Raw genomic sequence first — 22,992 nt, forward strand, 5'->3', positions numbered from 1 at the left:
TGAACATGATTATACTTCATCGCATGGAATATTATGCTACACCCAGCAGAGTCATGCCGGATAATCTCTCACCAATCAGGCGCAATGCAGCCAAAATGCGCAATTCAGAGACAGAGCGGAAATGGCAGGACTAAACTCCTATCGTTGATTTGATTTGCCAATCAGTCCCCAGTCCCTCATACCATTGATTTGGCTTAGGCGGAAAACAAACCGCACGGCGTAAGCTCTAGAACAAGGGACTAATTGGAACACCACCCGTGCCCCCAGTGCCAGAAAGTCCCACTGCCATTGAGTGGTATTCAGTGGAGCTTCATTATTCAATCCTTGTAGTTTGTAGCTAGCGCTCAACGGTACCAAACACCGTCAATTTAAGTTATCCTCATATAATACATGGCAGCAGTCCCGACTGGCATTGCCATTTATCCCTTGCCCCTGTTCGCTCGCGATATTTTTCGAACAAGTCCCTCTAATGCGTTTTTCCACGTTGACGACGGGCCTACTGGCTCTGTCCGCTATCGGGGCATCCAGTGACTGTCGGTGCTTCCCTGGCGATGTATGTTGGCCGTCGAGCGAGGTCTGGTCTAGGTTCAATGAGACGTTAGATGGCCGTCTTATTGCCACAGTACCTCTGGGGACCCCCTGCCATACTCCAAACTATGATGCCTCCGTGTGCGAAACGCTGCGAGAAGGCTGGACGCTGCCGCAGGAACAGTAAGGGCTATTTCACCACATGAGGCTTTAGCTAACGCGATGCAGTTACGAATCCTCCTCATCAATTATGGCACCGTTCTTCACCAATGCTTCCTGCGATCCCTTCCACCCCGTGTCCAAACCTTGCACTCTTGGTAACTATATTCGCTACGCAGTCAATGTCAGTGAGCCTCAGCACATTTCAAAGGCCCTACATTTTGCGACTAAACACAATATCCGTATTGTGGTTCGGAATACGGGCCATGACTATAATGGAAAGTCGACTGGTGCCGGCGCGCTCGGCATCTGGACGCATCATTTAAAAGACATCGAAATCAACGACTACCGAGATCAATACTATCAAGGCAAGGCCATTAAGATGGCTGCCGGTGTGCAAGGCATTGAAGCATACGAAGCGGCAGATGAGGAAGGTCTGGAAGTTGTTGGTGGTGAGTGTCCCACCGTAGGGATTGCAGGTGGATACAGTCAGGGAGGTGGTCACTCGGCGCTGGCATCACGTTATGGCCTGGCGGCTGATCAGGTCCTCCAATGGGAAGTGATTGATGGCGCAGGAAACTTTATCACCGCCACCCGGGATAACGAGTACTCGGACCTCTACTGGGCACTCAGCGGTGGCGGCGGCGGTACATACGGCGTGGTCTGGTCGATGACGTCCAAGGCACACGTCGGCACGCCTGTGTCAGGCCTGAATTTGACGTTTACGAATGCCAACATCACCCAAGACACGTTCTATAAGGCTGTCGCCTTGTACCACTCGACATTACCAACGATCGTGGATGCTGGTGCCATGAGTGTGTGGTACTTCACCAACACGAGCTTCAGCATCTCTCCACTCACAGGACCGAATATTCCCGTTTCCAAGCTTAAAGAACTAGTGAAGCCGTTCACAGACGGACTAACGAAGTTGGGAATCAAGTACATAATGTACGCGGAACAGTTCTCCAGCTACCTATCTGAGTTCAGCAGTATGCAGTCGGAGATTGAAGTGGGCATTGCACAATATGGGGGATGGCTAGTACCGCGCTCAGTGGTGCAAGACAACAACGAAGCTCTCACAGAGGCTTACCGAAGCATCACCGAGGACGGTGCCACTTTTATTGGTGTGGGTCTGAACGTATCCAGGGCGCTGGTGGGGGATGTTGACAACGCGGTTTTGCCCGCATGGCGGGATGCCTTGATTGACACGACCATCACCACAGTGTGGGAGTGGAATCAGCCAGCAAGAATGCTGGCGATGCAGAGAAAGATGACGGACAAGTACATTCCGGCTTTGTCAAAATTGTCTCCTGACTCCGGAGCGTACATGAACGAGGGTGATTTCCGCCAGCCTAACTTCCAGAAGGTGTTTTACGGCGACAACTACAATCGCCTTCGCCGGGTCAAGGCCAAGTACGATCCAAACGATCTGTTCTATGGCACCACAGCGGTGGGGTCTGAGGAGTGGAGCGTTCAAGCAGACGGCCGTCTGTGCAAGGCGTAATTAATTTGCTGTGGTAAAGGGTCTTCTCTACTTCCTGCTTTAAGAAATAAATAAACAAATAGATAGTATCAATTGGAGTAAGTACCTCCTCATAGACAGGATATTTCCTTCGAACTATGGAATACGGGGCATATTCCGTGTCTCATCCGCCTGCGGTAGTAAGACAGATTCGCTAATAAAACATTCCGGAATTTGTCTGACACATCAATGCATCGTTCCGTTCTGATATAAACTTCAGCCCCCAGCGCTAATAATCGACCATGTGGGGAGTCGAAGCAGATCAATTCCCGTTATGTTATGATTACTCCTTCGTTAATATATATTTCAATATCAGGATCCTCCGGCAACACTTAGCTAGAAGTCAGCTGGATAAGTACCTGTATTCCGCCCGGTGGGAGAAGCTGAGTAACCACCCCAGCACCAGCACGTCCTTGAAATACGATGGGCCCTGGAACAATCTTCGCCCGAAAAATGGCGATCAGCATAAATTGAGCTCGTCCACCATGTTTGATTAATATTTTCCCCGTACGTAGGCTGGCGTGTTGTCCCTGATGTCTTTAACTTTTCCTGGCGATTTGGGTACATACGGCTTACCATGGTTCCGTTAATCTCATTCCCAGTCCTCTAATCTGAATAGCCGGATATCGGAGAGGATATCCAAATCAAGGTTAGAAGAGTGTACTTCCTGGTTAGTGCGTACAGAGTTATTCATAGCCATGGAATAGTCTCAGCCCAATTCGATTATGGCAAATCATTCCATACAGAGAATCCCTCAAAGACAAGCAACAGCCATTGCAGTTGGATATGTTCTTAGCATCCCTTGTACGACTGTTCGCAGCACACTTGGTGGCTGAACGAACTCAGCTGGGCTATTGCTCCTCAATAAAGTTCTTCTGGGCCTAGTGAATGGGCCTTTCTGGAATATTGAGTTCTATTAGGTTCTGTAATACGTTTCCGCCGAGGCCCATGGTTTTGTGAAACCTTCTACACTCGATGACAACTACTTCCTACTTGTTAACAGGGTTAAATTTTTATTCGATGTATATATGAAGTTCGGCCCGTATGCTCGGCTAATAGTGGCTATGTGTTTACTCATTATTCCGTCCTGATTGAACTCCCAATTTAACAGAAGCAGACGACCGACTATGACCCTCGACACATAGGGTGGATCCGGCCTATACGAGACCCATTTCATCAAAGGCTAAAGTCCGAGCACACCAAGGATCTCTGGTCTATTATCGAACCCTATCAACGTAATTCCCTGCTAGTTGGAAACAGGTGCAAGGATGCAGTGGGGACCAGTCTGCTATCGAGCATACGCCGCACGTTCTATCCAAGACGCAAAGTCTATTCGCATCTTTACCTGACAAATTAGAAAAAAGAGAACCAGCCAGTCGGTCGTGCCTATTTTTCAACTATTAGTTATCGCTATTTCCATAGGGCGACCGACAGGTGGTGTTCTGTTGTGCTTCAAACGATGACATCTGCAACATCATGGCCTGGGTGTACAATCTCGCAACGCCCGATCCTAACAGCCATGTTGCCCGTGTTATTGCCATCTGCCTTACTTTTTCCATTATTGCTTTGCTTGCCGTCGTGCTTCGGCTTTATATCCGGATATATGTGAAACGATCTGTATGGGTGGATGATTATGCTTGTTTGTTCAGCGCCGTCCTGAGCATGGCGTATGCGTGCATCGCTGTGGCTCGTGAGTTCTTCCAACGTAATGAGCATTGGGGTAATAGCTAAAGATTTTCAAGAAACGCGATGGGGGCTTGGGCTTGACTCAAGCTACTTTCCTGATCAAAATGTTGTGCCTTATAGCAAGGTGGGTAATCTGATTTATATTCGTTTCACCACTGTTAATGTCCTGGCTTAGATACAATATGCTGGCGGGCCTGTGTATACCCTGGCCTTACTCGGATTCAAGGTTTCGTTACTTTCATCATATCTACGTGTTGGAGGATTCGTGAAAGTCTATCGAGTCACTGGCATTATCGTCATCGTCGCCTGTGCCTGCAATCAATTAGTCTTTACTCTATTACTTTTATTTGCCTGTCGTCCAGTATGCCTATCTCTATATACAACACTTCCAGCTGAATTCAATGTTTGGCTAACAGAACTCTAGATTGCTAAGCAGTGGGATACATCTATCTCCGGCACTTGCATTGATACCGTCGCTTCATACTATGGTATTTCGAACGATGCCCGATCATGGACCAAAATAATACTGACCTTCTTTAGCCCTCGCAGGTTCGCCGTCAGATCCTTACGGAGTTCGCATGGTCTAATAGAAGCAGGTACCAGTCTTGGTTTTGATGTGATTATAATTGGTTTACCTCTTCCTGTGCTATTAAAGCTTCAACTTCGATTGCGACAAAAGGTGCGTATGCGATCCTCGTGCCGTATACAGGGTTTCGTTAATCCCTAGACAGGTTGCCCTTATCGGCGTCTTTGCCCTTGGCTTCTTTGTGACGATCATTCAAATTATCCGCATCTTCACCATAAAAAACCTGAAAACCTACACCGATAGCCAGCCTATCGTCATCTGGTCCGACATTGAGATCAGCTTAGGTGTTCGTACCCGAGGAGCTCTACAATGGATAAGAACTGACTGACGAGATTTCTCACGCCAGGTAATAATCGCTTGTATCCCGACCTACGGCCCGCTATTTAAATCCTTTGCATCGAATATCAGCTCCTATCGCAACCGCCAAGCATACCTATCATACCCCCTTGCATCTGGGAGGCAACACTCGCGCACACAGGCGTCAAGTAACCGTCGAAAATTGGGGAGCCATGCTTCGTATGACGATATGGACAGATATGTTTTTGATGAGGGGCCCGACGGGAGTGCCGCTGCTGCGCGACCCTTCGACAACGCCACGCCGCATACTACGACGGTTATGTCGACCCAGAAAGCATTAGGGGATAACTCATCTGAGGAGCATATCCTAGAACAGGGGAGCGGCCTTAGCCTAGGGAGCAATGAGCGGGGATTTCATATCCAAAAAGTCATGGAGGTTAAAGTGGAAAGACACGATATGTAAATCACATATTTAATTTATAGCTGCTATGGACAACGCTAGTTTGGCCGAATTGTTTCCTATCAGTTTCTCCTTTTTCCGTGTGTATCCACTATCCGGCATTGTAGAATTGGAGGGCGGCCTCTCCAATAGTCGAAATGAAAAAGCCTCGCGGCAGCCGCATAGAACACTCATCCGTCCGAGACATGACAAGGTTCATCCTATTAATTGCATAGCGGCTACGACTCATACTTGTACAGTAATCCACTGCATGTCCGACACATCTTCCTGTTTGTTATGGGCAGCCTCGGATGGCACTTGAACGCGTCATTCACCGCCTCCTAAGAGGAGGCTGCATGAACTCAGATTAGATTCGAGATGTGAGAAATTATCGGGGCGATTGTAGAATATTTCTACCTTCAGTCTGTGAGAGAAGGTAAATTGAGAGTATAATTTCAGGTGCTGGATAGACGCTCTACTTTTGATTCTCAGGTACGTTGTCTGGTGTCACATAGCTGCAATCATTTGTCTTACATATAACCATGCATATTAGGTATCGACTGCTTGAGAATAACACATCTACACTAGCATTTACCTTGAAACATGTTGTTGTTGAGTACGTTCACTAGATTTGGTGATTCAAAATGAAATGTATTGAATTTCTCCTGATAAACAGGCTGCCTAAATCAAGACCACATCACAAACTCGCTGGTGGCGGTCCAGGTCCATAGTCCATACTGTACAAATTCCAAGTCAAGCTTTTCCTCCATCCAAGTTGGTCCACGATCCACGGTCCACTGATACGAGCTCATTAGGTGTTCCAAAGGTAAAATCCGCATGTCTGTAGTTCCAGATAGCACATTTGGCCGAGTTTAGTCGGTTGATATCTCAAAAGGGATGCTTAGCGCAGTTGCCACGCCAGCACTTGAAGGGAGCAGGGCAGTCAGGATTCTTGCCACACTTTCCGCTTCTGCACGCGCCCTTGTAGCACCAGTCAAATCCAGTGGGGAAACAGTCTGCGTTGGACTTGCAAAGAGAAAGGGGAATGCCTAATTTTGAACATGTTATGCAAAACGTTTATGGCGATGATATCGATGTCTATGAAATTCCTTACCAGCGTTTCCAGCATTGTGAGCCTCCTCAGAAGTAACACAGGAGACAACAACTGCAGCAAGCATGACTGCAATAGCGAAGAAGCGCATCTTGTGTTTTTGTTGTTTGGTAGATGTCTAGATATCTTTGAGTGTTTGGGGTTTGTATCTGATTGGAAGAATGTAATGGTACTGGTGTGAGAGGTCGTGATGAGGGAAGAGAATGCAGAGAAGGAAATTAACAGGAAGCCTTATATAGACAACGGTGGTAATTCCCTTCACAAGATGAGTGAATTCATGCTGTGGTTTTCACGCATATTATGGAATATCCCCTAGAGCAAATCTAGTGAAGATAAAATGCCTTTGTCATAACGTGAATAAACAAAACCATTATGTGCATGCTATGCTTCCCAACATAGCCACCTATGCATAACATGTATCTCCGTACTGTCTAGGCATCGGAGAAGCAGATATTCCAAGGATGGACAATTGCTTGAAGGGGATATTTAAGTGCTTGTAGCGGCATCCCAGACATAACCCGCAGGCAGTAAGTCCCAAATACCTACTACCCTTGGCTCTCCATCTTTCCCACTAATTATAACCTTAATTTCTGGCTGTAGATCGAAAAGAATCTGTCGACACCGACCACATGGGCTCAAGATGCCACGGTTTTGATTTGCGACAGCGACAATGCGCGTTAACTTTCCCGCTGCTGCTGCTGCTGCTGTACCTAGCACAACAAGTTCCGCGCATGGTCCCCCAGTAAAATGATAGACATTAACTCCAGTAAACACGCGACCATCACTAGAGAGAGCGGCGCTGGCGACGCTATAGTCATCGGAAACGGGGATACCATTGATAGTGGTAGTAGCCACTTGGATGAGATTGGCCTCTTCTTGAGTGACGGGCATTTATATAATGTGATTGATCAGACTTCGTGAATGGTAGAGATAAAAGAAAAGTGAACTCGAAAGTGCAGCGGAAAAGCCCGAGATAAAATAATCGACGGGATCACCATCATACTATTGGGCCGTCCCCGGCAACCCAATCGGGAATAACCCTAAATCGAGGCCTTTCTCACATAAGCACGAATTGGGGGCTCCGAAGAATTTGAACAGCATCAGTGAAGGGAAAAGTCCTATGCCCTCTTAATGTTGACTATCAACAAACCAATGCAGGTTCTTGTGTCTCTTAATCATGCGTCGGAGGCGTTGCCTTATAAATTTAGAACCTCCTGGTTGCTAATGATTCCCTACAGATAGAATAGTAGCGCATTTACTGGAAGACTTATGATAGAGGATGTTGGAATTATAGTCTTGCCTGATATGGGCCTTCGCTATATAAAGCCCAAGGCCGGTCCAGTTTATCCATCACTATAGGTCACCGCCCATTACGTTTATTTCTTACCTGTTTGCGCCTCCTCGTCGGTCTCCTTGCCTTCGGCGCCTTCGGTTCTATTGACCACACCGAACAGCACATCCATGTCCTCAAGTGCGACGCCTTTCGTTTCAGGAATAACGAGTGCGAAAAGGCACCCAGCAACGTTGAACGTGCCAAACATCTGTCCATATTAGAAAGGGAAGTGCCGTAGAACCACAAGAAACTTACCATCCAAGTTCTCCATCCAATATTCAAAACAGCGATAGGGGTAATTTCTATCTCATTAGTGGGAGGTAATGAGTAAGTCGAAGGGACATACTCGACACGATAAAGTTCATGAGCCAAATGACCATGACGGAGATCGCCATTCCATAATCGCGGATACGGATGGGAAATATTCTATAGTTGCTCAGTTTGAGTATAATCTAGGGCATGAATTAGATGAGACACACTCAGCAATGTAGATCCAACTCAGGGGTCCCCAGGAAAAGCTATATGCAGCGACATAAAGGTAGATGCATGCCATCTGCTGGTATTAGATCTCGTTTACCCAACTTAATGATGAATAATTTGATCTCTTACCATTCCTTGAGCAGGGACACTTCCGGCCGTTCCTGGAGCGGGAGGGTGTAATTTTAGTATTGCACCCAGGGCGTACAGCAGGACGCCCATCAGTAGACCGCCGATGATCAATAAATGGGTACGTTTCATGACTTGAACACCAGCAACTAGAAATAGTACCGTGCAAACAAACTTGATGATCGTGAATACCCCGGATGCCAGCAATGCAGCGTTCTGGCTGGTATACCCGATTTGCCGGAACACAGTAGGTCCGTAATACAGAATGCCATTGTGGCCAGTCCAGATACTGAGAAGAGCAATACCGACTCCACAAATGAGACGGAATAGGTTTCCCTTTTGCAGTAATTCTGTTATCTCACGACCCTCGGTAGCAGTGCGCTCGCGAACGAGCTGCGCCTTGATGTCAGCTAGCTCAGCGACGACTTCCTCGTCCTGAGAGTTGGCACCACGCAGGTAACATAATGAGCTCGCTGCCTGTTCCCATCGGCCCTTTTTGGACAGCCAACGAGGTGATTCAACAATAAATAATGACCCAACGAAGACCAAGAACGAGACAATGATCTGGAGGGATAGAGGTATACGCCATTGCCGGCTTGTCTCTGACAGATGTTCGGATGTTCCATATGTTGTCCAGTACGCGAGGACACCCCCAGTTACAAGGAACATTTCAAAGAAACCCATTAGCAGGCCGCGATATTGTTTAGGGGAACACTCGGCAACGTAGTTAGGCACGATTGTCGACACCATTCCGATCCCGAATCCCGCGATAACTCGTCCACCGTATATCCATGACATACTCGGAGGCTGGGCTGCTGTCTGTATAGTGCCACCGATAACTAGAAAGCAGGCACTGATGCTAAGAAGATGTCGACGGCCGACTAGATGACCACAGAGGGCCGGCACCAACGCTCCGAAGAAGCAACCGGCATTCAGAAGCGCAACCATATTTGAGGACGCAGCCGCATATCTGGCTGTACCCGGGCCTCCAAGATTGAAGTCCGATTGAAAGCTGGCAGGTCAGTGGAGCTTCATTTCAGATCTAGGGGACGCACCTGCGAAGCGCAACCACAGCACCAGCAACACCGGTATCAAATCCGAAGAGCATGGAAGCACAGTTCGACACCGCGGATACCATAAAGGCACCACGATGCTTTCGTAGCTCCTTAATACCTAACAGAGACATGATAATTATGGGAGGGTGGAAATCCGACGAGGTTGTTGTGATGCTGGACAAGTCTTCAAGTATTCTCGTGTTACACAATCACGAGCGACCATTCCAAACCTTACGAAGGCGCTACAACTACCCCCTCCAGACAATATAATGTATCCGTGCTTGGAATTCTCCTCACGAAGACCTGTTCTTGACTGGCTGTTGATAGTCTCCGGATAACACGGTCCGGAAGCAATCCTGATAAGTCACGGCATCTAGCGTCTTTAGCGCTGATAAGTCCAGTGTTGATTACATAGATGTGTACTGTACGGAACATGGCATGGCGGTGTTATTTCCCGGTAGTGATGGCTTTTGAAGATATGCATTATGTTGATGTACTTTCTTCCCCCAGAATGCGATTCACAAAATGATCACAAGTTGAAGTGGGAGGCAATTTGATAAATAATACCAAAAATTCCATCTAAGCAGTAGCAGGAGGAATCCTCGCTCCGATGCATGGGCTCTCGTCATTGACTTTATCCCACACATGAGCGTCCAAGGCAGCACGCCGACTCTTCAGCACGGCATCCTTCGTCCGTGTACACATTTCCTGCTCGTACATGTTCACTGCCTCTTCTTGGGTAACCTTTCCTGTCATCACAGTTTTGATCGAGTCTACCAGCAACGCTGCGTCAAGAATTCCGTGGTTCGCACCCTCGCCACGATACATGGTCATTGCATGCGCCGCATCCCCTGCCAATGTGACCTTTCCACGTAGATTGTCCCACTTTCGATCGATATCCGGCACATAGTCACCCAACCGGAGAGGCGTCGTAAGCGCCTCTTCATCAGGAATATCCATCACTATACTACGCAGCGGCTCCGCAAATCCTTCAGCTCGCTCCTTCATCAACTGGATACGTTCGCGAGATGTCGGGGGAATAGCATCCTTTGCCTCGTCATGGATGAGCCAGCTAATGATCACTAGGGCCTTGTACGACGTCTCCCCATTGGGTTCCGGAATGCATTCCTGGATGCTAAACCACAGATAGTTCCCGGTTTCCGGATGCAGTGCCTGGAAAAGCAAGGGGTCGATTTCGCGAACCGCCTTGGCCTGTTTGGGAGTGAAATGTCGCACCACGCCTATCAGGTTGACGGGCAATCTGTACAGCGCTGGTTGGGCACAAAGCTGGGAGCGAACTGTATTTGTCAGATTTGCTGAAGAATTGCTATTGTGACGGGCTCTGCATACTCGCACTGTTGTTTCCATCCGCGCCCACCAGCAAAGTTCCGACCGCTGTTGACTTATCTTTGAAAGTCACCTGCACTCTTCCATCTGGTAGGTCTTGGAACGATTCTGCAGCTTTTCCATATTGGATGTCCAGTCCCGAAGCCAGAATATTGCGGAGCTTCTGCCGGTGCAGTCGGAGACGTCGTTTGGATGGTGGAATTCGGTATTTAGGCTTCGAAGTGGCGGCGTTGAGGAACAAGAAATTGCCTTCATCTTCCTTGAGAGACGAATCTACCACGGCCTTTGATGGGTCAGAGTCATTTTCTCAAACTTGTGATCATAATGTACGTACGGTGTCTAACTTGGCCGCTCGCTCTGGGCCTATGGTTCGCTCCAAGGCATCCAAGCACCAATGTAGCGTCAGCGCCCATCCTTGGGCTCGGCTCGAGGGATTTTCGTCTCTCTCAAAAAGTGTGTAGGGAATTCCGGCCTCGCGACAGCCCTGAGCAAGGGCTAATCCAACGACCCCCGCGCCACAGATCAGGACATGTTGTTCGCTAGGAGATGGAGTGGAGGGGCGCGTCAGTATACTGATCATTGAACCCATTGTCTTCAGCCAGTTAGTTGCAATGTATGACACCTTACTGATAAACCTACTGCCTGTTTCCTTTTATCCACATTGTCACCGGATCGCGGCTTAGGGCTCCTGCGACAGTATCCGGATCTGTCACCCGCGCTTCCGGGCGTTAATGACCGGCCCTTTACATGGAAGTGCTCGGAAGCGTAATTTATATCAAAGCTCTGGTATTGCGAGACTTTATTCAGGAAGTTCCTGTCCGTAGACGCGCACCACAATAAGTCGAGTCGTCCAGCATTCGTCATACAGAAGCCACAATGTCTCCCTCCAATAATTCGCAGCAGTTCATTGCTCAATTTGGAAATGTATGGAATCTAGATGTCAACAAGGCATGTGAGGAATTCTTTGAGAAACAGCATGCTGCTATGGCAACTACGTATCCTCTGAGAACTGAAAAAGCTGTCAGATACGGACCGGATCCCCGCCATCGACTAGATGTAGGTGTGCTGATCCATACGGGACAAGGACCATCTAACAATACTAGATATATTGGGGACCTGGGGAAATTGATATGTCTAAGAGGGTGACTGTCTACTTCCATGGGGGAGGATTCCGGGCTGGCGACAACGACATTTCTTCCCACATTCACGCGAATATAGGTATGGCACGGAGTGCTTTTGGAATCTTCGTAGTCTAATCCTGCTATAGCGAGGTATTTTGCAATGAACGGCATGGTGGCTGTCCTAGCTACATACCGCTTGCTTCCTCAGGCACAATTCCCCTCCGGAATAGAGGATGTGGTATCAGCACTTGAATGGATCAAATCCCATGTAGGTACTTATGGCGGGAATCCGGAACAAATTTTCGTCCTTGGGCAGAGTTCCGGAGGTGCCCATCTAGCCATGGCTTTATTTTCGGGTGCTCTGGAAAAGCAAGGGGTCGCTCCGAGAGGTATGATGCTGCAGAGCGCGCCTCTATGGTATGATCTGTCCCAGGAAAGGAGAAGGGCAAATATGACAGAATATTACGCTACGAAAAACCATGAAGAGATATTATCAAAGTCTGCTCTGGGCATCTTCAAGACATATACAGGCAAGCCATCTCCCGAGCTGTTTCTATCCGTCGGCGAGTTCGATGCCGAAGAAATTGTCCGGGGAAATTTAATGTTCATGGAGAGCCACTGGAAAAGAATGGGTCGCATCCCACTATTTGAGGTGCTAAGGGGCCATAATCATATTAGCTATGCATTGTCAATGGGTTTGGAAGGAGATGAGGTTGGACCAAGAGTGTTGACCTGGATAGAGTCCTGTCAGTAGTTGTCATCCCAAGTATGTTGCTACATATCAGTCCCGTAAGCATTCCATACTTGCTCCAAATCCAGCCGTAAGCTCTGATATTTCTGGTCAAGTCATACGCGTACTACGTCCCGCCTGGAAGCCCGGATTGAGCATCCGAACGCCATCCGGTTGATCGCATATATACATCCCTTGATGGACAACAAGGTTCATCATAACAACCAATACAAGACAAACAACGACGCCTCTGCCCCTACCAAATGCCATCGATTACAGAGCTCTCCTCGCCAGCTGTGGCCAAAAAGCTGGACGCCTTATCCAGCCGGGTCACGGACAAACCATCCCTGGAGGCCGAGATCAAGACTCAAGGTTTAGTCCCCCTCTGGAACACCGGGGCGCCTATCTCAGCGCCCATTCCCCGCAGCAAGCAAGTACCCACAGTATGGCACTACGCCGACACAAAGAGCCTGCTCCTGCAGGCAGCAAAGCTGGTGGACGCGCGGGAGGCAGAACGCCGCGCAGTGCTCATGATCAACCCGGGCCGCAACGAGTCGCCCTTCACGTTGGACACGCTGCTCGCTGCGCATCAGCTCATCCTGCCCGGCGAGAAGGCCGTCTGCCACCGCCATACGCCGTTCGCAGTGCGCTTCCTAATCGAGGGCGAGAGCGGCTACACGGCCATCTCCGGCCGCAAGATGTACATGCGCCCCGGTGATCTGATCATCACGCCCGTGTGGAACTGGCATGACCACGGCAACGACGGTTCGGAAAACATCATCTGGTTGGACGGGCTGAATATCCCCCTGTTCAAGCCCTTCCCGGTAGACTTCACGGAACATTACCTGGAGGAGTTCGGGCGCGACACGCATCCGAGCGACACGTTCCCAGATACCGACGAGCTCGTGGCCCAGATGAAGTTCCCCTGGACGGAGATGCAGGCGCGTCTCGATGCCGAGCCTGGTGATGCGGTCGTGCGCGAGTATCTCCTCCCTGCATCCGGGAAGAGCGTATCGACGACCATCGGTGCATATGCTGAGCGCATCAGTGCTGGAAAGGCTTCCGCACGCCGGAAGGAGACTACCAACCATGTCTTTCAGGTTCATCGGGGAGCCGGCAGGACAGAGGTAACCAATCTGGATGGATCCAAGAGTACCCTCCGCTGGGGACCAGGAGACTCCTTTGCTCTTCCTAGCTGGCATGAGTTCCGCAATTTCGCGGACGCTGACGAGACGGTCTATCTCTTCTTCTTCTCGGATAAGCCCATGCTGACGAACCTGGGGTTCTGGCGGGAGGGTTGATACTAGTATATAGGAATTCATTATCTGCGTGGCACATACATATACATCGTTTAAACACGTAATACAACACTGAACGCATCTATCTCCGCGTCGGCGTCCTCAACAGAAAAGAGCACGGCCGTGGCGAAGCAGTACCCCCATACACTGACGGCGTCGTAGTCTCCCGTCTTCGCTTTGCTTCACCCTCCCCAGGTCCATCTTCCAACCTGCGTTTCAGCGCCCCCAGCGTAGGGTTGACCGGTTGAGCCGGCGCCGGATCATGCCCATGCTCAAAAGAGCAACTCCCTCGCTTTCCCCGCTCGAGAACATCCAGCGTGAACTCCAAATACTCCTCGGCAATGGCCCGACACTGTCGCGCAGCAATCCACACGGCCTCCAGCCCCATCAGAGACGCAATGCCGCGCTGGCAGCCCTCGACCGCATGCTGCAGCGTGCCCTCATTCTCCGTCAGCCGGATACAATGCATCAGGAGGATGACGCAGATGAACAGCGTCTGCCCGTGTAGGACGAGATAGTGCGACAGCGTGGCAACACGCACGTATCCTTCCGTGAGCCGGATGCACGCCATAGACGCCTCGAAGCATCGCCGCATCGCCTGCTGGGTGCCGAGCGGCGACTCGCGGTGCGGGTTGCTCATCAACGGACGGAACAGGAGGATCACCGTGGCGAAATAGCACGACTGCAGCACGCTGCGTTCGACGATCCCAGCTCCGTTCGGGAAATACGGTGTGCCGGTCGTGTCGACGTCCCGGATATGTCCGTCCGCCCACTCCTCCAGCTGCACGGTGAACCGGTCCACAGTCGCGCGCAGCTCCGGGTGGTTGGCCGGGTCGCGCCACCGCGCGGCATTACCGACGGAGTTGCTCACGCGGAGGACGCGCCCGATGATCTGACAGAGATGGATCATTGCGATGAAGCTGGCGGTCGTCTCGGCCGTGCTGGGCATCTCCACGTCGCAGTCGGCGTCTTCGATGGCGAGAGGCCGCCCCAGGTTCATCGACAGCAGCCGGTCCATCACGTAGAGGCACCACCACACGCGGCGGCGGATAGTCTGCTGGTCGCTGGGCAGATGGAACTTACGGGGCGAGCGCTGCCGGGTTTGGTTAGCTGCTTGTGCTATGGGACGCGTTGGGATAGACTCACGTGGAGGCCCATGTCCTGGCCGAGTCGCACGGCATGACTGAGCATCTTCCATGCCTCGCGTGGCATGCCCATTTCGGTGAGGTAGACACTGAGAAGCGCCCGCGCCATGACGGTGTTTAGGACGCCGGTGCGAGAGGGCTTCTGCGTGAGATCGCCGTCGAGAGCTGCGGTCGGTGACCCGGTCATGGACGCCGGGAGCGAGCGGATGGATGTCACCGCTAGGGAGAAGAAATGAGCGCCAAGGTCGATGCCCTGGTAGCGCCAGCAGTCGGGAAGAGTGTACACCGGGTCGGCTGGGGTTAGTTGCGGCGATGCGACGGCCAAGACGGCGTAGAGCAAACTCAGCGATTCGTCTTGGGCTGATCCTCCACCGTTGTCATGCTGGGGCAGAAGATGCTGGATGCGATCTCGGAAGGCCCTCTCACAGACGATCGGGAAGAGCACATGGATGGTCGAGAAATACCGATCTGTCAGAGCGTCTATCAATCCAGCTGGAGGGAGCTCGCCAGCCCACCATCCGATGGGGGAGGCTGCATTGACCGCTGGAGACGTTGCCGAGCTATCTAGGACAGACTCCTGTGGATCGTATCCCTTGTTCGCGAGGCCGGTCTGGATGCGTTTTCGTAGACCGGCACAGTTGTCCACAATGCAGACGGTAGCGCCCAGTCCGACATACCGGGTCTCACCATATTTGTCTACTTCCAGTTGACCAAAACAGTCAGCGTAGGTCTGGACGTGGGCCGGCTGGGGAAGTCGAGGCCAGAACGACGGGTCAATTGCGCTGGACAGGAGTAGGTCTTGCAAGTCAGGGGAATAGAGCTCGTCGAGTCGCATAGGTTCCGTGTCCACCAGGTCGGCGGTTGGCCCCATGCTGGGGTTTAGAGCGTTCAAGGCCGGGGCTTCATCCTGCATGATCGTCGGCGGAAGAGATTCTCGCTGTTGTGGCTGCAGTTGACTGCTCTGGACTTCTACCAGTTTGGCTACCATATCCTCCAGCGACCGCAACCGGCTGTCAAACATGTCACTCCTGCATAGTGCGTCAGTCGGCGTGTTGTATAAACAGACATGTTCAACCACATACGATTCGCCGTCATTTCGCTGTTGCGGGGTCGCTTCTGGGTATGTACATTGCAGCCCATATCCCAGGCACGGTTTACACGGATCTGATCCATCGCACTTGACCTTTTTCTTGCGACAGGACTCGCATGCACGCCAAACCCGTCGTCGATGCTGCGGTGGGCGGTGGGCATTGGCGTGGGAGATGCGTCGGGGAGTTTCTCCTGGCTCTGGCATGGCTTGAGGAGGATAGACTGAGGGGATACATCCGGGCAGAGACAGACCGGAAGAAGGGGATAGGGATCCGTTGGAGAAGAGAGTAGAGATAGGAGATAAATTAGTCGATGGTGGCTTATCTGGCACTATGGAGTGCGGGGAAGACGTTCGGATCCTTCCGTGATATGTCACGGGGGATGGACCAGGTAGATCCATGGAGAGGATTGACTTGGTTTGTTTATGATATTTTACGTTTGCTGGATTGATGTAGATGGTGGCACGTTTTGATATGGTGTGGTGGTTGTCGCCGAAGGGTATAGGGAAAGGCGGTTGCATATAGATCCCAACATATAGGAGAATCAACTGCAAGACGCATTATAGGTGGCCTGGAATTGGGTGTTCACCATTATTTAGTAACTTGACTTATAATGCAGGGCCCCTTAAGGGTAGGCTTTTATTTGACCGAAAACTGGCCGCATGTACTCTTATCGGTTACTAAACCCTTGGAAGATCAATGTAGCAGAACGAGGCCATGATTGATCAACTTCATCTCAGTCAGACCTTCCGTGTCCGCTCTAATGATCACTGGCTCGCTTCAGCGGCAAGCGTAAATTCCCAAGGAGATACGTCTAATCCACAGTCTATTTCTAGGCTCTATTCGGCATACACCGCACAATTCCATCGGAATGGGTGGATCAATCAACGACGGACAACAAACAGGCTAATAAAGAGAAAGAAAGATAGATACATCATTTTGGACATCCTTCACATCATTCATCTGACAACGTTTACTTCTTCAATCCCAGCAGGTTAATGCTCTTGGGCCGCTCAATGGGCAGACCCAGGGCACGGTCCCAGATCAGCTGCACCAGCGGTCCGAGGGCACGGCTGACACCGAAAGTGACGGTGTAGTAGAGCGGCTGCTGGAAGCCGTAGTGGTAGAAGAGCACGCCGGAGGCGGCATCCACGTTGGGGTGGGGGTTCTTGGTCTGTGCATTGTTAGCATTGGCGTATTCTTTCGGATATGGCGACGGGGATAAGGAATATATGCATACCTTTCCGTGCTCGGTCAGCACACCCGGAGCAATCTCGGAGTTCTTCTTGACCAGTTGGAAGACGGGGTTGGCCTGGACATCAGGACGGGTGGCGGCGAAGTCCATCAGAGCCTCGAAACGCGGGTCGGGCTTACGCAGAACACCGTGTCCGTAGCCGGGAACGACCCGGCCGGACTTGAGGGTGTCCCAGAGGTAGGTGCGGACGTCCTCGTCGGTGAACTTGGTGCCGATGCTCTCCTGCATGGACAGGATCCAGCGGAGGACCTCCTGGGCGGCGAGACCGTGCAGGGGACCGGCGAGACCCAGCAGGCCGGCGCTGTAGCTGAGGAAGGGGTCGCTCAAAGCGCTACCGACGAGGTGGGTGGCGTGGGCGGAGACATTACCACCCTCGTGGTCACCGTGAAGCGCGAGGTAGAGACGCAGGAGGTCATGGAAATCCTGGTTCTGCTGGCCACCCTTGCCGAGGAGCTCGGCAAAGTTGTAGGACCAGTCCTGGTTGACATCGAGCGCCTGGGTGCCGACGGCGTCGACCTCGTTGGGGCGGAAGACGAGGGCGGCGACACGAGGGATCTTGGCCAGCAGGGAGATGCTGTCGTCGAAGGTAGGCTCCCAGTAGTCGGCCTTGTTGAGGCCCTTCTCGTAGAGCTTGGCGAACTTGGACTCGGTGTTGAGGGCGGCAACGGCAATGGAGAGCTGGGTCATGGGATGCATGTGACGGGGGAAGGACTTGATCAAGGTCAAGATCTCCTGGGGGAGATGCGACTTCTCGGCGAGCTCGCGCGAGAAGGCACGGATCTGGCTAGTGGAGGGAACCTGGCCGGTGAGGAGCAGCCAGAACATGGCCTCGGGGAGCATCTCGGTGCCGGAGGGGCCCTTGGGCAGCTCCTTCTGGCAATCCTTGATGGTCTTGCCGTGGAAACGGATTCCCTCGTTGGGGTCGAGGACGGAGCCCTCCCAGAGCATGGACTTCAGACCACGCATACCTCCAATGACATTGGAGACCTTCACCTCGCCGAGGACGTCATCGCCCTGAGCCTTGACCTGCTGCAGGAGCTCCCGCTTGGCGGGGATGACGGCCTTCAGGGCGGTCTTGAGGTCGGGTTCGGTGGCGTAGGAGCGACGAGCCGTGTAGGCGACGGACTACGATGGTGAGCGAGAGCAATTGAAGCGGTTTGGACGAAACTGACGTACCTTGGCCAGCTTGGAGGCATGGCGGGGGGAGCGCATGGACATGGCCATAGCTGTCAATTGCAGCGCAGCAAGGGGTAAGGATGCAAGGGACGTGGAGAGCAGCTAGAGAGGGGAGGGAGGGGAGGTTGAGGAGCTATAAGAAGGATACAAGGACGAAGGGATGTGGACAGTTCGGAGAGAAGGAGAAGAAGAGGAGGAGGAAGAGGAAAAAAAAGGAAAAGGAGAGGCGGAAGAGGAATGACCGAACGCGATGGTTGAGGATCATCGGTTGGCCGCGGCGTCGTTCGACCGAGGCCCGGGATCGGATCAGAAGGAGGATTACGGGGGGTCGTGTAGGTAGTTTTGACTGACGGTATGGAATTTTTACTGACGATATCGGTGATTACTATTATTTTATTTATTTACTTATTGATTCTATTCTTCTGTCTTCTACTCTGAACATGCTTCGTGGGAGGTTCACATGATCCATCAGATGCCGATGGAGACAGAACCATCCAGCTTCGCCCGTGAAGTGTACCTACCAGTGGCACATATTCTATAGACAACTTACTCAGAGTACAGCTAATACATCCCCAGTCAACTATCGTACTGCTACTTCATAATAATAATCAGATTCATAATCGCCATCATACTCGTCATATGTCTGGCTTAGATAAGCACATCCGCGGTTAAAAGTGCGGGGTAACCTCAACCCGGTTAGCGTCCCCCAGCTGGACGCCTCATCCGTCAGGCATCAGCACAGCCATCCTCAGACACCGACAGGCTGACGCACCGCCACACGTCCACTACGTCAGCCGCACGCCCCAAGGCGGTCAGCCGTGATTGGCGGGGTCTCCGCCAATCAGCGCCGGTCCGTAAAAAAAAATAAATCGCCCCGCCGTTATCATTTTTCTTCCGTTTCGCCTTCAACTTCAACCTCATCTTCATCTCCCTCTTCCGTCTCGTCTTTTTCTCTCCTCTCCTCTCCTCTCCCCTCTTCTTTTTTGTTTCTTCTGCCGCCTTGCATTATACCCTTCGCGCTACCTCCTTCGCTGCGTCCCCGGGACGTCCGCGCCAAAAGTTCTGCGTTTCTTCTCACATCGTTCTTTTCGTGCGTCTTGTCCCCAATAGGCGACATCTTGTCCATCCTATAATCTAGATATGCCCCATTCGGAGTCCCCCGGTATGCCTACTGTGGTCGCCAAATCCTCCTCTGCCGTCCCTCCCACCCAGGAAGAGGTCGCCTCCCTCTGCAACACCATCTTCACCGCAGAGACCTCCCAGCAGTCCCTCGATGCCTCATATGCCCTGACCAACCTGCTCATCCAGAGTGTTGGTTGTCTCGGTTTCCAAAAATATGATATCCTTTCCCAGATTAAAAAGGCTGCGGCCGATAAGAAGAATGGCGCCCGTCGGGAGAGTGCCATGCTGATCCTCGGCGCCCTCTTCGAGCGTTTCCCCCGCGAACACCCTCTGAGTGAAATCGTCTTTCTCCTCCAGGACGGTGGTGTCCTGCATCTCGCCTTGGAGGCGCTCGCCGACAAAGGAGCCGTCGTCCGTGAGGCCGCCCAGTATGCCATTGATGCCCTCTTCGCCAACTTGCGTCCCGAGGCCTTGGTGAATGCCTTCCTGCCGGCCGTCTCCGCATATCTCAGTCAAGGCACTGGTAAGTGGCAGGGTTTTGTCGGGGCCTACGCCCTTGTCGAGAAGATGGCTCTGAAGGCGCAGATCGGTACCGGTTCTATGGAGGAAGAACGGGAAAAGGATCTCCTCCGTGAGGCCATGGGAAAGACCTTGAAGGAGCTCATTCCTCTCGTCGAGTCCGGCATGCACGATCTCAAAAACGAAGTCGCCAAGAGAGCCTCCAAGGCCATGAACGCTCTTACCACCCTTCTTTCCAATGATGACGTTGCCCCGCGCATCCCCCTCCTCATCGAGACCATGGAGAAGCCGTCCGAGCAGACCCTCCAGAAGGCCATCCACGCTCTGTCCCAGACCACCTTCGTCGCCATCGTCACCTCCCCCGTTCTCGCCTTGTTGACCCCGCTGCTCGAACGTTCCCTCAACTCCCCCACCACCCCCCAGGAAACCCTCCGGCGGACCGTTGTCGTCGTCGAGAACCTGACCAAACTCGTCCACGACCCCTCCGAAGCCCGTACCTTCTTGCCGAAGCTTAAGCCTGGTGTGCAGGCCGTCAAGGACCGCGCCTCCCTGCCCGAAGTGCGTGAACTGGCCACTCGGGCCTTGGACGTGATGGAGAAGGCCATGAGCGACAGCAACGTTGCGGCTGGTTCCGTCGCGAAGACTTCCCCGGAGGAAGTCCTCGCCGTGCTGGACCCCCAGATCCAGCAGAACGGCGGTCTCGCCGTCCCGGAGATGCACACCCTCTTCGGCCTGGCCAAGAGCTACATCTCCGAACTGGTGCGCGAGGATATCAACGTCCGTATGCTCGACCGGATCCCCGCCTGCGTCGGTCCGTATCTGCGCGGACTGCTCCAGGAGGACAAGCACGAGGCCGTGTCGTCCGCCGTGCACTCCCACTTCGTGGAGGAAGATCACCGGAAGTACGGTCAACCCGAGCCGGATGACCCCAACGAGGTGGAGATTGTCAACGCCAACTTCTCTCTTGCCTACGGTGGTATGCTCCTCCTCTCGCACACCAACCTCCGTCTGCTGAAGGGCCACCGGTATGGCCTCTGCGGTCGCAACGGTGCCGGCAAATCCACCCTGATGCGCAGTATCGCCAACGAGAAGCTGGAGGGATTCCCCCCCCAGGATGTTGTGCGCACGTGCTTCGTGGAGCACAACCAGGGCGAAGATGCCGATCTGAGCATTCTGGAATTCGTCTCCAAGGACCCCAACATTGCCGAGGCGGGCCAGGACCACATCAGCAAGGTGCTCCTTGAGTTCGGCTTCACCGATGGCCCCGAGGGCCGTCAATCACAGCGTGTCGGTTCTCTCTCGGGTGGTTGGAAGATGAAGCTGGCGCTAGCCCGTGCCATGCTCATGAAGGCTGATGTGCTCCTGCTGGACGAGCCGACTAACCATCTTGACGTCGCCAACGTGAAGTGGCTGCAGGAGTATCTCAAGAGTCACACCGAGATCACCAGTTTGATCGTCAGTCACGACTCGGGCTTCCTGGATGAGGTCTGCACCGACATCTACCACTACGAGCAGAAGAAGCTCGTTTGCTACAAGGGTAACCTGGCCGACTTTGTCAAGGTGAAGCCCGAAGCAAAGAGCTACTACACCCTCTCCGCATCCATCGTGCAGTTCAAGTTCCCGCCCCCGGGTATTCTGGCTGGTATCAAATCCAACACCCGTGCCATCCTCCGCATGACCAACTGCTCCTACACCTACCCTGGAGCAAGCAAGCCCTCCCTCACTGATGCCTCGCTGACCCTGACGCTGTCCTCCCGCGTGGCCATCATCGGTGGCAACGGTGCCGGGAAATCGACCTTCATCAAGATGCTGACTGGCGAGACCATCCCCCAGACCGGCAAGGTCGAGAAGCATCCCAACCTGCGTATCGGATACATCAAGCAGCACGCGCTGGAGCACGTGGAGATGCACCTGGAGAAGACCCCCAGCCAGTACTTACAATGGCGTTACGCGAATGGTGACGACCGCGAAGTGTACCTGAAGCAAACCCGTATCCTTACCGATGAGGACAAGGCCCAGCTGGAGAAGCCAGTGGACCTTGGCGACGGCCGGGGACCCCGTCGCATTGAAGCTCTGATGGGTCGGCAGAAGTACAAGAAGACCTTCCAATACGAAGTGTAAGTCTCGCCTTATCATAAACTGACCCTGGCCCGTGTGTCCGTACTAACTATCTCAGGAAATGGGTCGGCCTCCTTCCCAAGCACAACACCATGATCTCCCGCGAGACCTTGCTCAACCTCGGATTCTTCAAGATGGTCCAGGAGTTCGATGACCATGAGGCGTCCCGTGAGGGTCTGGGCTTCCGCAACCTGGACCCCAAGGAGATCTCCAAGCACTTCGAAGACGTCGGGTTGGACCCGGAGATCGCCAATCACAACCAGATCTCCGGCCTCTCTGGTGGTCAGAAGGTCAAGGTCGTACTGGCCGGTGCCATGTGGAACAACCCGCACTTGCTGGTGCTGGACGAGCCGACTAACTTCTTGGACCGGGACTCCCTCGGAGGTTTGGCGGTGGCCATCCGTGACTTCAAGGGCGGTGTGGTCATGATTTCCCACAACGAGGAGTTTGTCGGTGCGCTCTGCCCGGAGCAGCTGCATGTCGCCGACGGCAGGGTCGTTGGCCGCACCAATGCGGCCATCTCGCTCGACCGCTTCGAGGACAGCGCTGCCAACTCGCCCCAAGCGGGCACTCCGGCAGGCACCTCGGCCGCCACCAGCGCCGCGGCGTCGGCCGTCAACTCGGGCGCCGAGGAGCAGGGCGAGCTGAAGTTCAAGGCGAAGAAGAAGAAGAAGCTGACTCGCGCCCAGTTGAAGGAGCGGGAGGCGCGTCGTCGTCTGCGTCACCTCGAGTGGCTGCAGAGTCCAAAGGG

General features: G+C 52.7%; 9 protein-coding genes across 9 annotated transcripts; 4 read left to right on the forward strand and 5 right to left on the reverse strand.

Annotated features, from left to right (window-relative positions):
• The first annotated feature begins 275 nt into the window (after positions 1 to 275).
• Positions 276 to 2,365, forward strand: BDV59DRAFT_167331 (FAD-dependent oxidoreductase). Its single transcript, XM_073687883.1, has 2 exons — positions 276 to 711; positions 757 to 2,365. Exons 1-2 carry the CDS (start codon positions 470 to 472, stop codon positions 2,189 to 2,191), a joined length of 1,677 nt encoding a protein of 558 aa, XP_073553440.1. The 5' UTR covers positions 276 to 469; the 3' UTR covers positions 2,192 to 2,365.
• A 1,217-nt stretch (positions 2,366 to 3,582) lies between these two features.
• Positions 3,583 to 5,272, forward strand: BDV59DRAFT_167334 (putative integral membrane protein (Pth11)). The gene is made up of 8 exons (XM_073687884.1): positions 3,583 to 3,899; positions 3,952 to 4,019; positions 4,071 to 4,256; positions 4,320 to 4,383; positions 4,436 to 4,444; positions 4,492 to 4,574; positions 4,627 to 4,767; positions 4,828 to 5,272. Exons 1-8 carry the CDS (start codon positions 3,686 to 3,688, stop codon positions 5,239 to 5,241), a joined length of 1,179 nt encoding a protein of 392 aa, XP_073553441.1. The 5' UTR covers positions 3,583 to 3,685; the 3' UTR covers positions 5,242 to 5,272.
• Positions 5,273 to 6,331: 1,059 nt separating this feature from the next.
• On the reverse strand, positions 6,332 to 7,275 carry BDV59DRAFT_167337 (cytidine deaminase family protein). The gene has a single exon (XM_073687885.1). It carries the CDS (start codon positions 7,217 to 7,219, stop codon positions 6,815 to 6,817), a length of 405 nt encoding a protein of 134 aa, XP_073553442.1. The 5' UTR covers positions 7,220 to 7,275; the 3' UTR covers positions 6,332 to 6,814.
• A 221-nt stretch (positions 7,276 to 7,496) lies between these two features.
• BDV59DRAFT_206961 (general substrate transporter) lies at positions 7,497 to 9,215 on the reverse strand (the record flags this gene model as incomplete). The annotated part of the gene is made up of 5 exons (XM_073694899.1): positions 7,497 to 7,869; positions 7,917 to 7,963; positions 8,008 to 8,087; positions 8,141 to 8,214; positions 8,271 to 9,215. The coding sequence occupies 5 exons, from the start codon at positions 9,213 to 9,215 to the stop codon at positions 7,705 to 7,707; spliced, it is 1,311 nt and encodes a 436-aa protein (XP_073553443.1). The 3' UTR covers positions 7,497 to 7,704.
• A 686-nt stretch (positions 9,216 to 9,901) lies between these two features.
• Positions 9,902 to 11,258, reverse strand: BDV59DRAFT_197562 (FAD-dependent oxidoreductase; the record flags this gene model as incomplete). Its single annotated transcript, XM_073692949.1, has 3 exons — positions 9,902 to 10,620; positions 10,673 to 10,952; positions 11,004 to 11,258. 3 exons carry the CDS (start codon positions 11,256 to 11,258, stop codon positions 9,902 to 9,904), a joined length of 1,254 nt encoding a protein of 417 aa, XP_073553444.1.
• A 1,525-nt stretch (positions 11,259 to 12,783) lies between these two features.
• On the forward strand, positions 12,784 to 13,821 carry BDV59DRAFT_197563 (cupin domain-containing protein; the record flags this gene model as incomplete). Its single annotated transcript, XM_073692950.1, has 1 exon — positions 12,784 to 13,821. One exon carries the CDS (start codon positions 12,784 to 12,786, stop codon positions 13,819 to 13,821), a length of 1,038 nt encoding a protein of 345 aa, XP_073553445.1.
• Positions 13,822 to 13,900: 79 nt separating this feature from the next.
• Positions 13,901 to 16,572, reverse strand: BDV59DRAFT_206963 (transcription factor domain-containing protein; the record flags this gene model as incomplete). Its single annotated transcript, XM_073694900.1, has 4 exons — positions 13,901 to 14,911; positions 14,965 to 15,991; positions 16,046 to 16,371; positions 16,489 to 16,572. 4 exons carry the CDS (start codon positions 16,570 to 16,572, stop codon positions 13,901 to 13,903), a joined length of 2,448 nt encoding a protein of 815 aa, XP_073553446.1.
• Positions 16,573 to 16,875: 303 nt separating this feature from the next.
• On the reverse strand, positions 16,876 to 18,708 carry mcsA (putative citrate synthase Cit1). The gene is made up of 3 exons (XM_073687886.1): positions 18,483 to 18,708; positions 17,292 to 18,431; positions 16,876 to 17,225 (listed from the first exon to the last, which is right to left on the reverse strand). The coding sequence occupies exons 1-3, from the start codon at positions 18,528 to 18,530 to the stop codon at positions 17,025 to 17,027; spliced, it is 1,389 nt and encodes a 462-aa protein (XP_073553447.1). The 5' UTR covers positions 18,531 to 18,708; the 3' UTR covers positions 16,876 to 17,024.
• A 683-nt stretch (positions 18,709 to 19,391) lies between these two features.
• On the forward strand, positions 19,392 to 22,839 carry BDV59DRAFT_167344 (putative mRNA-nucleus export ATPase (Elf1)). The gene has a single exon (XM_073687887.1). It carries the CDS (start codon positions 19,623 to 19,625, stop codon positions 22,242 to 22,244), a length of 2,622 nt encoding a protein of 873 aa, XP_073553448.1. The 5' UTR covers positions 19,392 to 19,622; the 3' UTR covers positions 22,245 to 22,839.
• Positions 22,840 to 22,992: the final 153 nt, after the last annotated feature.

Source organism: Aspergillus ambiguus (genome assembly GCF_047715705.1).
Source record: "Aspergillus ambiguus strain CBS 117.58 unplaced genomic scaffold BDV59scaffold_1, whole genome shotgun sequence".
NCBI lineage: Eukaryota > Fungi > Ascomycota > Eurotiomycetes > Eurotiales > Aspergillaceae > Aspergillus > Aspergillus ambiguus.